The following is a 16219-nucleotide window of genomic DNA, read 5'->3' on the forward strand; positions in this document are numbered from 1 at the left end:
ATTCAGAATAAGCACTTTGTTCACTTGGTCGATTGGTTGTTTAGCAACTGTTCAACCACAAAAATTCCGCCAAAACCATTGCAGCCTCTTGTGCATAGCAATTAATTTTCGATCACTTTTAAACTTTAATTGAACAGAGAGTATGAGACTTAATTTCCAACTTTCATGGTAGAAAATATTTACTAAAAAAAATAAAATAATAAAGATCTAACATTCACTCTTAGATTGATGATCAAAGTTTCATCTGCAGAACTAGCTAGGAATTGAACCTCAGCTGAGCTTTAACTTGTATTTCACTATTTCCTATGCTTTTCTTTTTTTATTTTGATTCAATGTCTAAATTTTACCTAAAAAAAAAAATTTCACTCACCCTACCAACAAATTAGAATTCTCATTCACCCCATTTAAAAACAAAATGTCAATTTTGAACTTTAATGAATTAAGAAATGACACTCACTACCACTCATCTTTCTCTCTCTCAAATTCCTTCTAACGCTATTGGACAGGTATATATTGTTAAACAGCGACAAGCGTGGCCCGTGGCCCACCATTGTACCGATATTGTCCCAACTTAACCACCCGATAGGTGTTGGGTTTTAATCACAAAAGGCCTCGGTACAATTAGGTGAGATCCACCCACTTATAAGTTATATTCTCACGTGCAACCTAGCTCTAGGTATGCACGTGGAATTAATTCCCGATTCCACATTGGAAATCGGGTCACAAGTCCCACATTAGAGACTTGACCAATCACATAACAATCCAAGGCCCACATCGGACACTTGGCAATAATCCAATCGGAAACTTCCGATGGCCAATTTAATGAACCCAAACTAGGTCTTCAATCCGCTCTGATACCATGTTAAACAGCGACAAGCGTGGCCCGTGGCCCACCATTGTACCGATATTGTCCCAACTTAACCACCCGATAGGTGTTGGGTTTTAATCACAAAAGGCCTCGGTACAATTAGGTGAGATCCACCCACTTATAAGTTATATTTTATTTGTCACTTTTCCAATGTGGGATCTTTCCTCTCCAACATATATGTCCAATTTCATTTAGAGTTTAGACCAACTAGTCAATACATATTACAATATGACTCTTCAAGGATTGAATGAGTCAAAAACTTGGATGTGTATATATATACTGTACGCATAGCTTTTTTCTTATAAGGATAGTCTTCAAAAACAGATTAATTTGCGTCTCATCTTCCAAACTGTAATGATGTTGCTTCCACTGAAGCAAATCCTCTTTGCGCTGCTCGGTGGTTTTTCTCTTATACTCCTAGTCCATGCCGAGGATGATCAATCAGGTATGAAAGAGATATATCTGCATTCGATCTGCAGTAAAATATATAGCTCAAGCATGCAAATTTTTTTTTTTTTTCAGCATATTTTAAGCTAATTAAGAGTAATATTAATTGTTGCATGTCTCTCTCTTGTATTCTCAGGCTTCATTAGCATAGATTGCGGCCGAACTCAAAATTCCAGCTACACTGAGAAGACAACAGGCATCAACTACATTTCTGACACAGGCTTCATAGACACCGGTGAAAGTAAGCTCGTTTTGCGTTATGTAAAAGATATTTATCAACAGCCATACTGGGGTGTCAGGAGCTTTCCCGAAGGAATCAGGAACTGCTACAAGATCAATGTTACAAGTGGGGACAAATATTTGATCAGAGCAAGTTTCGTGTATGGGAACTATGATAGCAAAGATGAACTACCAACATTCCTCCTTCATCTTGGAACAGATTTGTGGGATTCAGTGAAGGTGGAGAATGTATCCCTTTTCATAAACAAGGAGCTCATCCATGTCCCTCTCCGAAATTATATACATGTTTGTCTGGTGAACAATGGCTCCGGGGTTCCGTTTATATCAGCATTAGAATTAAGGCGTTTGAACATTACATCCTATCAAACACAAATTGGGTCCTTGGCACTTAACCGGCGGCTTGACATTGGACAAATAGCACCTGATCTAAAATCTTATAGGTGAGTCCTTTACTAATATATATAGAATATATAGAATATACCAACATATTCAGTATCTTGGACAGCTTAAGCTAATGAAACCAATGTATATATGTTCATCATCTCTATTTATAGGTATCCAAAGGATATTTATGATCGCTTTTGGTATCCCTATGAGGATGTTGACAATCAGTGGTTAACATTGGATACTTCATTCACCGTCGACTTTGACAAACATAACAGCTTCCAACCAGCATCAATTGTCATGAGCACAGCTGCCACATCACAAAATCCTAATGTTCCCTTGAATTTATGGTGGGATCCTCCTATTGATGCAGACGATACAGAATATTATGTTTACATGCACTTTGCAGAAATTGAACAGCTCCAATCCAACGAGTCCAGAATGCAGTACATTACTAACCATGGAGAGCTCTACCGGAAGTCATTTGCTGCTAGTTATTTGTACACCACAACAATTTACAGCAGGACAGGTTTGAGAGGAGGGCAGAATTTTTCAATCATCAAGGATGACAACTCTACCCTTCCACCCAGTATCAATGGAGTTGAGGTTTACACACTGAAAGAATTCCTAGAATTAGAAACAAAGCAAGAGGATGGTGAGTAATTCTTCCGAAATATACCTTAAGATTAATTTCAGCACTATATACTGACTTTATTATTTAATTAGTTCTTAACTTCTTATGTATATGGGATTCATTTTGATGAGATTTCTTTGTTTACTGTGAAATATATTAGTTGAAGCAATCACAAACGTCAAGTCAACTTATGAAATTACAAAGAATTGGCAGGGAGATCCATGTCTCCCACTAAACTACTCGTGGGAAGGCCTAAAATGTAGCTATCCTGAAGATGACTCCCCAAGAATCATTTCCTTGTAAGTATATATCCCTCTTCGATTACAAAAGATTCAAGTTCAAATATGTCGTAGTGATAAATAAGTAATAGAAAATGCATGCAATCTGCAGGGACTTGTCGATGAGTGGATTAACAGGAGAGATTTCTCATTCAATATCCAATCTCGCAATGATACAAACATTGTAAGTGTGTGTGTGTGTGTGTGTGTGTGTGTGTGTGTGTGTGTTACCAACATGACAAGGTAAATACGTACCATAAGGTTAAAACTTAAAATCCATTTGTATACTCAACAGCTGATGAATGAATTCATTTCAGGGATTTATCAAACAACAACTTGACAGGACCAATTCCGGACTTTTTGTCTCAATTGCCAGATTTAAATGTCCTGTAAGTTATCAATCAGAATAGGTGTAAATTGCAACTAAATCCTTCGATTCGCTTGCAAGCATGGTGATAGATATAGTGCTTGATTTAATTACCTTTGTAGGAACCTGGAGAAAAACAAGTTCACAGGCTCACTTCCACTAGGACTCGTTGAAAGAAGGAAGAATGGCCTCCTATCAATAAGGTGTGGTTTTTTACAGCTTAGAGACTATTAATGCAGATGCATGATCATGTATTCTCGTACAAATTTAGATATTATTGAAAATTACGGCATCGTATCTAATAATTGAGGAGTTTTAACTACTAAAAGTCTAACTACTGTTACTATCAACCATTTTTATGTCAGTTTGTGTGACAACCCAAATCTAGCCGCAAATGAATCTTGCACAACAAAAAAGAAGAACAAAAGCATTATTCCAATAATTGGAGCTATTGCCGGAATTTCAACCCTCATGTTAGCTGGAGCAGTTTTCTTCTGTTTCTGTAAAAAGAAAAGACTACATGGTAAGCATATATGCTGAAATTTTAATGAAGGCTGAGGGTCTTATATATAACTCTTATTTTTCTTCTGTTTCTGTAAAAAGAAAAGACAACATGGTAAGCATATATGCTGAAATTTTAATGAAGGCTGAGGGTCTTATATATAACTCTTATTTCATAACATGAACGTGTAGATCTTGATTACATAGTAATACTTTTTTCATATATATATGCCCATTAATTGAAATTGCGATTATGATGATCTTAGTAGCTGCAATCGATTCAAAACCCAACCCTGGATCAGTGGAACTCGAGCAAAAAAACCGAAAGTTTACATACTCTGAGATCCTCAAGATCACAAACAACCGGCAAAGGGTTCTTGGCAAAGGTGGATTTGGAACTGTTTATCATGGCTACATAGATGACAAAACTCAAGTAGCTGTCAAGCTGCTTTCACCATCATCAAGTCAAGGACTTCAACAATTTCACGCAGAGGCAAGTTTCTGAAAATAAACTAATGCAGTCTTTTCTAACTTAATCACGCGATGCACGAGTACGCTTCACCAATTTCTTTATATTTAGGTTTTTCTGTTTTTTAATCTTTTAATTTTTTTTAATTTTTAATTTTTAATTTTTTTTGAAAATAAAGGTTCATTATATTAGTACGTTGACCAGCAAAAAAGCCACAGTCTAACATATACTTAAAGACAGAAAAATTACGAGGTAACAACCAAGCTCCTGTCTAAGTAATGTAAACTCATTACAAGTTAATTTGAGGCCACTTTATAAAGCGAACCCATAAACAAAGAACAACTCCGTGTCTTCGGAGGAAAAATCATCTTCTAGCTAGCCGTCTCTCCGCTAGGTACCAAATTGTGATATGAAAAGAAAACTACTTCCCAACAAACAAATAGGAGTCAATTCCTCATCCATAAGCTGCTTTTCTCTAGTCCAACTCAAGATAATTATCAATTTTGTAGAATCATGATCTGAATTACAACCGGCACTTTAGAGACCATAAGCCTAACATTTCTGAAGGAGGTCAGAATCTCATGCCAGGCCAGCGTTGAGCATTAAGTAACAGATGAGGGTGTCAAGGCGCCCTCCACCCTGGCCCAATTCAGAAAGGAACTAGACCTACTCCAATGGGCCCATAGGATGTTAAGCCCATGAGACCTAAGCCTAGACCCAGGCAAACTGACCAGCAGGAGCGCTTCCTCGTCCCTGCTGTCAACCGACAACCACCGCCGTCATCACCTCAGGCGGCCGGCCCGTCCGACCAAACATGAGCGCTGCGGCTCGAGATCAGCCCAACTAGCCCAGCCTGTAACAGAACCCTGAAAAAACAATCCCCTGCCAAGACCGGCTGGAAAGTGATAGAAACCCCAAGCGGTCACACGTTAATGGCCTATGAGCAACCTCAAACAGCAGCTAAAACCGCCTCCAAACCATCGCTGCAACAACAACCGTAGCTATAATCCAAACGACGATCTCCGCCGCTACACCCGATTCAAAACCTGACGACCTCGATCCCAAACCGCCGCCGCTAGACCCTTCTCCTTTCGGCCTCTCCCGACGATGAGAGAACCCGCCTGCTAGAGCCGATGATCAGATCCTCACAGGCTGGACCGAAAACCCCCAACACGGTTTGAGAAAAACCCCTCGCCGTACCCACAATCACCCAGAGATCCCTCCCTAGATCGCCGTCATCCACGATCGCCGCCTTGGTTGAAGGAAAGACACCGTCACCAGTCGAAAGCTAGGTTTCGAAAACGAAGATCGCTCCGAGAAGCTCGGAGGTGCCTTCTCTCCAAATGTTTTTTAATTTCTTTTACTAGGATAACTATTTTAGATAATTTCATTATAAGTTTTTATTTTCTAGACTAAAAGATACTTTAGACAATTCTCATATTGGTGAAGTCTATGATACCAAATGATGAATAGATAGATATGAAATTACGACAATGTGTTTGTGACCTCGTAAATTACAGGTTCATCTTCTTATGCGAGTTCATCATACAAACTTGACTAGCCTCGTTGGATATTGTGATGACGAAATCAACAAAGGGCTTGTTTACGAGTACATGGCCAATGGAAACTTGCAAGCATTTCTCTCAGGTTTGACTGCAATGGACAATTTAGTCTTCTGCTGAAACATTCTTGCATCACAATAGGATTGAATTTGCCAGTTATGACACAAATACCTAACCGTGTGACGTTTTATATTTGAATGAGTTTAGATCAAAGTTCAGGTGTCTTGACTTGGGAAGGAAGACTTCAAATAGCAACAGAAGCTGCGCAAGGTCTGCAACTGACTGATTTACATAATCCTTTGCTAACTAGTATCTTTAATTTTTTTTTTTCTTGAATTCCTTCTTTTTAACTTGTGAGAAATGAAAATCATAATTCTGAATTGCAGGATTGGAGTATCTACACTATGGTTGTAAACCAGCTATGATCCATAGAGATGTGAAATCAACAAACATCCTACTCAATGAAAAGTTCAAAGCCAAACTCTCTGATTTTGGCCTGTCAAGAAACTTTGCTTCAGGAGATGTGTCTCATATAGTTACATGTGTTGCTGGTACTCCTGGCTACCTTGCACCTGAGTAAGTTTTTTTTCTCTTTCTATTTCTTTTTTTTTTTGTTGGTGTACACCCTGAAATTTTGAATCCCAATTAATTAATGCCACGGTGCCTGTTTTGTTTATATGAGGCGAGCTTTGTCTAATTAGTTTCAAACATGGTGACTGAACTTGAGATGTTTGGTTGGCTTGAAGGTACCATCAATCAAACAGGCTGAATGAGAAGAGTGATGTTTATAGCTTTGGGATTGTACTGCTTGAGATTATCACTGGTCAACCTGTTTATTCAAGAACAAATGGTGAGAGAACTCACATTATTAGATGGGTTGAACTCATGCTTCTGCAAGGAGACATTTACAGTATCATCGATCCGATGTTAGAGAGAACCTTCAATGTCAACTCTGCCTGGAAAGCTATTGAAATAGCAATGGCATGTGTATCTGCAGAGGCCAGCAAGAGGCCAGTCATGAGCAATGTTGTGATGGAACTAAAAAAGTGTTTGCCAGCACAGCTCGATCTAACAAACCACAGCAGCTATGAAACTGAACTAGGAAGTTCCATTGATGTGGTGTCTCAAAATAACTCCATCACTATGATGTGTCCCTCAGTAAGGTAGTTGTAGTACTTTTGTCGACAAAATAATGTCTCAACATACAATGCTATTAATCTGTATTATGTATGGTGGAAGCATTTGATGCCTGCTCCTGGTTTTATTTCACAATTATTCATCTGCAAAAGACACCCTATTTCCTAAACAAAGAAAATAGTATTTGGAGCAAAAATGATTAAATATTGATAAAGTAATTTGGAGTTCACATCCAAAACCAATCTGCGATGGATGGAGTGGCTCAAACCCTTATAAACCCACAAGCAACGTCTTATTTTTTCCATGTGGGATGTATATATTCTCAACACGGTCTCGCACGTGTTGCAAATTTTCAAGTCATACACGTAGACAACTTTGGGTGATATGGAGTCCGTGTGGCCGCGGGGCATGCACACGGAAGTAACCCGCTCTGATATATATAAGATTCACATCCAAAACCAATTGACAATGGATGAAGTGACTCAAACCCTTATAAACCCACAAGCAAGGTATCATTTTTCCCATGTGGGATGTATATATTCTCAACAAATATGAGTTGTTACTACAGATAAATGAATGTAGGATCTTAGATCCAACATGCACGAAAAATTAAACTCATCTTGTCCCTGTAACTCGAGCTAAAGTTCATAGGCATATGTCTGAAGAAGATAAAGACGGCGCAACGTCTCAACTCTCAACTGTTTCATGGTTTTTTTTTTTTTTTTTGGTGTGGCTTTTTTGGGCCCTCCATTTCACAATAGAGAAAAGGGAAATAGGTCATCTCAAGAAGAAAAAAAAAGGAAAGAAAAAAGGGGCGTAGGTTTAACAAACACAAAACCTAGCTAGGCAACGTTTTGCCTTCTTCTCTTCGATTGCGTTCTTTCTACCATGAGTCCATGCCCGAACACCTTTGGCCTCCTTGTGTCCTATCTTTGGGCTTTCCCTACCCTTGTTCCATAGAACTCTTCCATTCCATCCTCCCTTTCTTCTAAGAGGCATGACAGATGCAACTTCTCGAAGATGCTTTCCGGGGGTTGTTGCGGATACTTTCCGGGGGTTGTTGCGGATACTCTGCAGCCTCCACCTCGCCTTTGCAATATTGCTCTCTTTCTTTTCTGGCGGTGTAGTAGGGTGGAACCTCCTCTATCTTTGAGCTTTTGGTTATGGGTTTGCGGTTGAGACATACACCCAATGTTTCTGCGCAGCTGGCCGACGGAACCCAAATATAGCAGCACCCAAACTTTATCATATCAATGGGTAATTTATCCACATGGGCTGAAATTGCGTCATTTATCTGGTACTCTGACTTTCACTAGAAGTAGTTGATTACTTATGACATTTAAGCTTGGACCTCCATGTGGGAAAACCGTTTTGTTAAGGGAAATTGGTTCAAACAGTACGTGAATTATTGCTCTTTAAAAATTTCAGTACCTCACATTTTGAAAATATTAGAACGGGACCTAAGATTCTCAACCCGACCGAAGATAGATACCTAGAGCCGTTAGCTCCTCCCTCCCTGTTCTTTCTTATCTTCTTCTTCCTTAGACGCCAGCATATAGCGGTCCTTGGCCAATTCGCGCATCAGAAAATCAATTCGCCGAAGCCGCTTTTGATCACCACCGTATGGCTTGATCTGGCAACGGCCAAGCCCATGCCGAGGGGGATGATCGAAGGTAAATCTCGGTTGCGGTGGAGACATCAGCAACAGCGGAGGAGGAGGAAGCACTAATTTCCTCAACCTCCACACCGCTTCGTAGGCCTCCCATCAAAGGACGAGTTCCAGCAATCAAGGAGCTTTCTCTTTGATCTGGAAAAGAAGATGAGAAAGGAGAGAGGAAAAATAGCTTCCTCTATATCATTTTCTATATCAACGAGCTTTCTCTTTCAAATCTTTTTCTTTGATCTTGCGATTTTAGTTTCAAGATTTACATTGCCCAATTCAATGGCTAGGTCCAAGAAGAGTTCTATCAAGCCTAATTTTCTAGCATTTTGTCTTTCATTTTCTATGCTTCTCTAGCCAGAAAATGATTTTGTTCTTGGAGAATTTTGTGTATACAGATTTGATGATCGAGTTTGAGAATTAGTAGAGCTTTTATATGTGCATAATAAAAAAGATAGTGGTATTCTCTGGTCCAGCTCCCATTGCCATTGAATCAGACCAGCAACTGAGAGCATTGTAAATAGCCATCACTAGGCTGTTAGTTTTCATTAGGCTTTTGGTGCAAACCAAAGCTGAGCATTGCTAAGGTTTGGTGCCTTAGATTAGCATTTTTATTTGTTTTCTTTTTCTTTTTCTTTTGTTTGCTAAGTGTCTTTACTTCCGATTACTCAAGGATTGTGAGTTAGCCACTAATCCTCGTGGTACGATAAACTTTGGGCATAATATTTTCCTATCTTGACAATGATACGTACGCTTGCGTAAATGTGTATCAAGTCAACTAGTCCAAACGGGAATGTGAATTTTTATATAATAGGGAGAGTATATTTAGTTATAGATTTCCTGTTCATATATTAGAATAGGATTCCTTGTAATATTAGATTTAGATTCTATGTAATCCTTATCATCTTGTCCCTACATAAATAGCCCCATTATGAATGAGGAAGCACATTTTTCTCAAATTTCCTCATTCTACAACAGTATACCAATAATTATTTTAGAATAGGAAATTTGGCGAGATCCACACTGTTGATTTTAAACACCATCTAATCTGAACCATCTGAATTCTGTGTGTGTGTGTGTACATACATACATATATGTGTGTGTGTGTGTGTGTGTAATCGGATCAGTTTGAAGTCGCTGGTGTTCTTGTTGTCTTATCTTGTCTAGAAAATTATCCCAAACGGTGTACCAAAGCTCAAAAACTTTCTAGGTTTTCCGGCAGGTATCTTTTAGGCTATTTTAGCCATTACTGGATCTCAGAACAATGCGGTTCGCTTCGTTCGGCAAGGCAAAGCTATAAATGTTATTAGTATGTTCTTTTTATTGTGCAGTTGATTCCCACCGGAGCTCGGAGAAATCGTGCTCTAACAAACACGAATTGTATCGATCAATTAGCTTTCACTATGCCAAAAAGGCCTTCAGACGACACAACTGTTCTGTCGTCTGAACGAACAAAAATGTGTCGTCTAGTACGGTGTCGTCTCTTGGGGGCATCAGACGACAGAAGTGTTCTGTCGTCTGATTTTTCAGACGACATAAAAAAATAAAAGTCTTGTGTCGTCTGATGAGTTTTGCATTTTGGGAACATTGTGATCTGTATTTTTAAAAGCGTTCAAACAACAGTTTTGTATTGTCTGATAAACAAAACAACCACAGTATTTTTTAAATACTATTGTGTGAAGCATATTTGCAAGACTTATTTGTGTGGTCTGAATGCCCTTAAATAAGAAAAATGAAGACTCATATGTTGTGTCTTCTCTCATACAACAACACTTAAAGGTTGTGCTAATTAACTTTACACGACAATTATATGTGGTCGTAAAGAGAATCAGAGGACAATTAAGTGTCGTTCTAGGGTTGGTTTGTATGACATTTAAGTGTTGTGTGAAAGATTTTGAAATTATACATATATGATGTTGGGAAATGGTTTAGACAATAGATATCATATTCTTTCTGTTATGTCAATCTCATTACGACGACAATTTACTGTCGTTTGAGATTATTTAGACGACAAATTTTTGTAGTCTGAATTAGCTTAGTACGTGTTTTATATTGTCTGTAATCACATCCAATCACACTTATTTGTTGTTGTTATACACTTTAGCCAATACTTTCAACTAACTTATGTTGTTGTTTTGGCTTTCAGACTACAATTTTCTGTTGTCCCATTGTCAAAAAGACAATAGACTTATTATTGATTTTTGTGTGGTCTGTACAGCTGCAACCACACGTTTTGGTGTGCTTTTGTTGTAGCTTGCAGTTTGTGACACATTTTAGTAGTCCCCTGTACAATTGGTATGCATGCATTTTGGAAATTAAAATTGGCTATTCCTGAAACCATAAAATCCACATCCAAAATCATTAATTGCAATTTCCATTAATCCACCATTGTCTCATGTACACAAATCTAATCATGAATATCGATTCAAAATGACCCATATCTACTAATTTGGATATGCAGACAAATCCAAATGCTTAAACAAGGAAGAATTTCTACTAGACACAAGTTAATAAAAGAACTAGCTAGCCATACTGCTGTACCAGTTTCACAATCTGATCATGAATGGAATCACCCGAATCATAGAAGTGGTCATATATAGAAGACAGAAGGTATTCCGGGGTGCGTGAGTATATATGCATAACCCTGCAGATAATATGCACATAGAATGAAGTTATATCCTTGTTTTGCTGGATCAGATATCATGCAACCAAGGACAAAGCAGTTTAGCAGAATAATAAACAAAATAGCAAAACATCAAGCCACATTACTCAAGTGTCCTTACCAAAGAAAAGAAAAGAAAAAAGCTTACCAAAGCATGATTAAATTTGTCTTTGCTATTATGGGCATCCATGAAAATGATAGCCAGTAAATAAGGATCCATTTTCTTGCAGCAAGCCAGCACAAAGAGCAAACTGACGTCTTACAGCCCTTTGAAGCAAATCAGAGAATAGATTAGAGAACATATTAGCTTGCAAGAAAACAACAAAAACCTTCAGACGACGAGCCCAATTAGAGCAAGAACAGAGCAAGAAACAAGATGATACCTCATGACTAACAAACTAACTAGAAGCAAAATCTTGACATCGATTATATTTCAAACAAACAGAATCATGGGAATCTACTGGTTATGGAAGGTCTCTCACTTTGGTAGGTTTATAAATTGCAATTACCAATTACGCAATTCAAACCAAAACCAAACAACACAGGCATGAAGTTCATAATTTCCAATAGATCTTACATCAACTATGTGGTGCAAAAAGAAGAGAGTGTTGGCAGCATTGCTGCCTAGACGCTGCCATCAGGTAAACAATATGCTGTAGAAAAATACCGTGCACAACAGAATCATGGGACTCTTCATCAACTTGAAGCACATAATGCCATAATCAAGTTCTACCTTTCCAAACAGATCAAACCAAAATTTGAATTTACTACTTTCGCAACTAATAGCAAACATAACTAACTCACAGATAAATGATAATTCCTTATCCGTTCTTTCAATCCACCAAAAATTGACACAGGCATGAAGTTCATAATTTTGAAACTGTACGCCGAAGGAAGAAGTAAATTAAACCCAAATTTAGAGGGAAATCTTACTAAAGCAGCTGAACCCAGATACTTAGTTACATAATATGTGCCTGCAATCATGGTGTTTTTCACAGTAGGCAGATCCTTGTTTGCTTCAAATCCAATCCTGCAAATGGCAGACTACATGATTATAGCTGATAGAAACATAAACTCGAACCTCTATGTAGAGATTCAAAGATACAAAAAGAGCCTCTCAAGCTAGTGATTTTCCTAGTACCGATAAATTAATAAATTTTCAATGTAGTAATGTGGCTACTTATTGTTAACTTGTCATATATAACAACAAATAAGTATTTTCTGGATAATGTATTTCACTCGTTTGCTACGACAATATAGAACAATCACTATTTCTCAACCAAATACAGTCTTAAATAGAAAAAAAGTGGTTTATTTTTTAACAATCTAAACTGACAATCTAGATTCATTTGTACTTAAACAGCAGCACTACGATTATTAAAAGAGAGACTCTGTATGAGTTTCCCAAAAACTAAGTTCATTTGCCTACTTATGCTGCGATCTTTATTAGTGAAGACACGGGCTGGCTTATAAACTGCAAAAACTTTGTGATTTAAGCAACTTAATGCTCTAGTTAACAATATCAATGCACACGTCTACATTATGAATCAAGATCTTGGGGAATTACACATAATTATATAAAGAAAAAGAATTAAATAAAAAGGCTAACCTGAACATTTCTTTCTTTCATCAATATCTCCTGGGCCTTCTCATAGAGCCCCATTACCTATAGAGCAAATAAATATGTCAACAAAAGATATCAATGAATGAAGGATGAAAAGACATTTGACTATAGAAATTACCAGGAAACTAAACAAACAATCAACAACTCGAACCTGGGGGTTGAAGCCAAAATAATTTAGATATGGTATAGATTTTTTTTATCGAAAGATATGGTATAGATTAAAGGGCAATGATTTACTGAAATGGACTAAATCCTTTCCAACTTTTGAGAACTAATCAGCTTAAATATATAGTTTAAAAGTGATGCACTACACAAACCAATCCAGAAACTCATAATACATAATATAAAAGTAATGCCATCAACAGTCATTAATCCTTCACTTTTATAGTTGTTATACAGTTGACCAACTATCCCAAACAACTTTTCATTGATCTCTTATCAATGCCATACCTATCCGTGAAGAAATATTTTCATTCCTATTTCTTAAGTGTATATTTTTTTTTTCAAATGTTGCTCATTCATCTTAACATTGCCTCTCCATGACACTTTTGCAACAAAGTGATTTCCAAACCACTAAGAACCTAATCCTAATCCCCTAAACCATTCATGTAGAACTCTCCTGTCAACCATTTAGTCACCAACATATATTGTAATCCTACCTCCCATAAACCATTCAACTCCCTCATTGTCAATAACTAACAATAATCTTCGCCTGCTCGAAAAAGAAGAAGCTACCTTTAATCGATGCCAGAAATCAATCACTTCTTAGTCTAAATCCTCTGTGAGAACTTTAGTCAGCACTCTTCAACTTTTTCAAAATTAAGACATAAAGCATCACACATACATGAAAATGATAAATACATGCAACTAAAATAGTGATAGATAATCAGCGTGCTCTACCTATAATAGCTCAGAGACAGAGACAGAGAGAGAGAGCATTCACTTACATTGAGAGAGAGAGAGCATTCACTAACAACAAGAACTCAATCAAAATGGTCGTCCAACATTTTGAGAACCAAACAATAAAGACCAATCTCAAAACAGAAGATGAAGGGAAAATAAAAGTAGTTTGGAATCTATATGGATCCAATTGCCAAGCCCCGTCCCAATTAACTCTTTATAGTCTTCAAAATTTGAACGAAAGAAACAGATTCAGAAGCTCAAATAAGATCAAACCAACAATCAAACAGAGCCCATTTCATTTTCTTCTCTTTTATTTTGCCTTCAATATCCCAGCAATCAAAGCTAGCAAGAAAAGCATATATCGTGCACAACAGAATCATGGGACTCTTCATCAACTTGAAGCACATAATGCCATAATCAAGTTCTACCTTTCCAAACAGATCAAACCAAAATTTGAATTTACTACTTTCGCAACTAATAGCAAACATAACTAACTCACAGATAAATGATAATTCCTTATCCGTTCTTTCAATCCACCAAAAATTGACACAGGCATGAAGTTCATAATTTTGAAACTGTACACCGAAGGAAGAAGTAAATTAAACCCAAATTTAGAGGGAAATCTTACTAAAGCAGCTGAACCCAGATACTTAGTTACATAATATGTGCCTGCAATCATGGTGTTTTTCACAGTAGGCAGATCCTTGTTTGCTTCAAATCCAATCCTGCAAATGGCAGACTACATGATTATAGCTGATAGAAACATAAACTCGAACCTCTATGTAGAGATTCATAGATTAGAGAATTTACTGGTTACTATATCCTTTGGTAGGCAATTTATAAGCCAAATTTTTATTTTGTTCTTCCAGTTCTGCATTCTTCCTATCCAAGTCTCTTATCTGAGAAACTAAAGTACTAACATCGCTCTGCACAATCCATTTAATAAATTTATAAGAATTTTGCTCAAATTTTGCTCTTTCTTCAAGTCCACCTCCAATTTTTTTGTATGGACTTGAAGAAATATCCATACCCATAACAAACAAACCCTAGAATAAAGGTTGCTGATCTTGACATAACAAATAGAGAATACATGTATCTGCATGTGCAGTTGTGCACACCGAATCATGAACAAAACATAAATATGCTAAATCCTTAATGAATGCAATCAATTAAAGGTGATGTTGCCAGCAGAACCACCTTCTCTATAATTGATTCCAGTTCTTCACCAACTAACCTATTTAATAAAATTAAATATGAACATAGAGAAAGTAGGAACTATATAACATAGAGCAAAAATTCTCAATTACATAAAAAATAGAGAAAGCAGAACAAGTCTACATCAGTTCTCAAAACTCAATCGGATCTAAATGTACCAAAAAGAAAAACTCAATCAGATCTAACCTTGTAAACTGGAGAACCTGTTCCTGTTGAGCAATTCTCTCTAAGTCCTCTTCGTTATTGCCATATGATCAATAAAAAAAAAACAAAACAGAGCAAAATCTTAAAAGATCATATCTTGAAGCTGAAATTGAAGAAACTGGAATCTAGGTTTGGCTTTTTACCTTTGCTTTAGCTGAACCAGAACGTTTTAAAAAGATCTCTGCTTTCTTTCTTGACTGCACCTTTACAACCCCAGATTCCCTGCCATTAAGTTCATACCAGCACAAAATCAAAACAAACCCAGAAGAAAATTGAAACCAAATATTCATCAAAAGCAGATACCCAAAATTACATAATAGAAAACACTATTGTTAAGATTCAAAATTCGAAAGCCACATGGTAAAATAGAAATACAGAGCATGAATTTACAGATCAATAGCAGTAATCGATTATAAAGCCACAAACTTTGGCCATATGTAACCACACAATAAGCAAATTAATCATAGAAAGCAAAACGTACCTGGGCTGCTTGATGTCTTCAGCAGTAAAGCTGGATCTGCAGCGAACACCTTCATCTCAATTTTTACGAATTACAAAACTATTAATATCAATTAGAATCAAACAGAGGTAAAAAGATATATAGATATATACAGATATAGAGATAGAGAGTACTTGAGAGAGAGGCTCTGGATCTGCAGAAGTGGCCTTGCGGTCGCGATCTAGCTCTTTGAGGGCCTAGATGACCGGAGCGGCTGCGGAGACCAGAGACGACGAGAAAACTGAGAGGACTGAAGACCCTTCCAGTCCTTGGCAGTCTCCTTGACGATCTCGAATTCTCGATGACGAAGAGAAAACTGAGAAGATTGACGAAGAGAAGAAAGAGAGGGCGAGAGGCCAGAGAAGAAAGAGAGAGACTGAAATGATAGGTCGAGAGAAGAAAAGAGAGGCGAGAGGCTGAAGTCGTGGAACCCCTTTAGGGTTTCTGACTTAAAGTCAAGGGACTGCCATAAGAGAGGGATCAACCCAAATCCCAGAAATCGCCGAGTCCCTGCCAGGACCTACAGAAACGACACACTGGTCTTGGAATCGACGATGGAGGAGTT

General features: G+C 37.5%; 2 protein-coding genes across 4 annotated transcripts; one reads left to right on the top strand and one right to left on the bottom strand.

Annotated features, from left to right (window-relative positions):
* Positions 1-1186: 1186 nt before the first annotated feature.
* On the top strand, positions 1187-7000 carry LOC112192009 (senescence-induced receptor-like serine/threonine-protein kinase). Of its 2 annotated transcripts, none has more exons than XM_024331519.2 (13): positions 1187-1313; positions 1452-1995; positions 2110-2594; positions 2734-2872; positions 2964-3035; positions 3169-3240; positions 3341-3421; positions 3584-3741; positions 3986-4212; positions 5709-5835; positions 5958-6020; positions 6137-6326; positions 6497-7000. In XM_024331519.2, the coding sequence occupies exons 1-13, from the start codon at positions 1223-1225 to the stop codon at positions 6915-6917; spliced, it is 2670 nt and encodes an 889-aa protein (XP_024187287.1). In that variant the 5' UTR covers positions 1187-1222; the 3' UTR covers positions 6918-7000. The 2 variants fall into 2 exon arrangements, with proteins under 2 accessions (XP_024187287.1, XP_024187289.1); XM_024331521.2 differs by having other exon boundaries at positions 3989-4212.
* Positions 7001-10942: 3942 nt separating this feature from the next.
* On the bottom strand, positions 10943-14451 carry LOC121052418. Of its 2 annotated transcripts, XM_040517357.1 has the most exons (5): positions 14365-14451; positions 12819-12875; positions 12143-12239; positions 11358-11476; positions 10943-11191 (listed from the first exon to the last, which is right to left on the bottom strand). In XM_040517357.1, the coding sequence occupies exons 2-5, from the start codon at positions 12824-12826 to the stop codon at positions 11071-11073; spliced, it is 345 nt and encodes a 114-aa protein (XP_040373291.1). In that variant the 5' UTR covers positions 12827-12875; positions 14365-14451; the 3' UTR covers positions 10943-11070. The 2 variants fall into 2 exon arrangements, 1 of the variants encoding a protein (XP_040373291.1); XR_005809010.1 differs by lacking the exons at positions 12143-12239; positions 12819-12875; positions 14365-14451 and adding an exon at positions 11593-11621 and having other exon boundaries at positions 10952-11191.
* Between the last annotated feature and the right edge of the window lie 1768 nt (positions 14452-16219).

The sequence above is a fragment of the Rosa chinensis genome, chromosome 1 (genome assembly GCF_002994745.2).
Source record: "Rosa chinensis cultivar Old Blush chromosome 1, RchiOBHm-V2, whole genome shotgun sequence".
NCBI lineage: Eukaryota > Viridiplantae > Streptophyta > Magnoliopsida > Rosales > Rosaceae > Rosa > Rosa chinensis.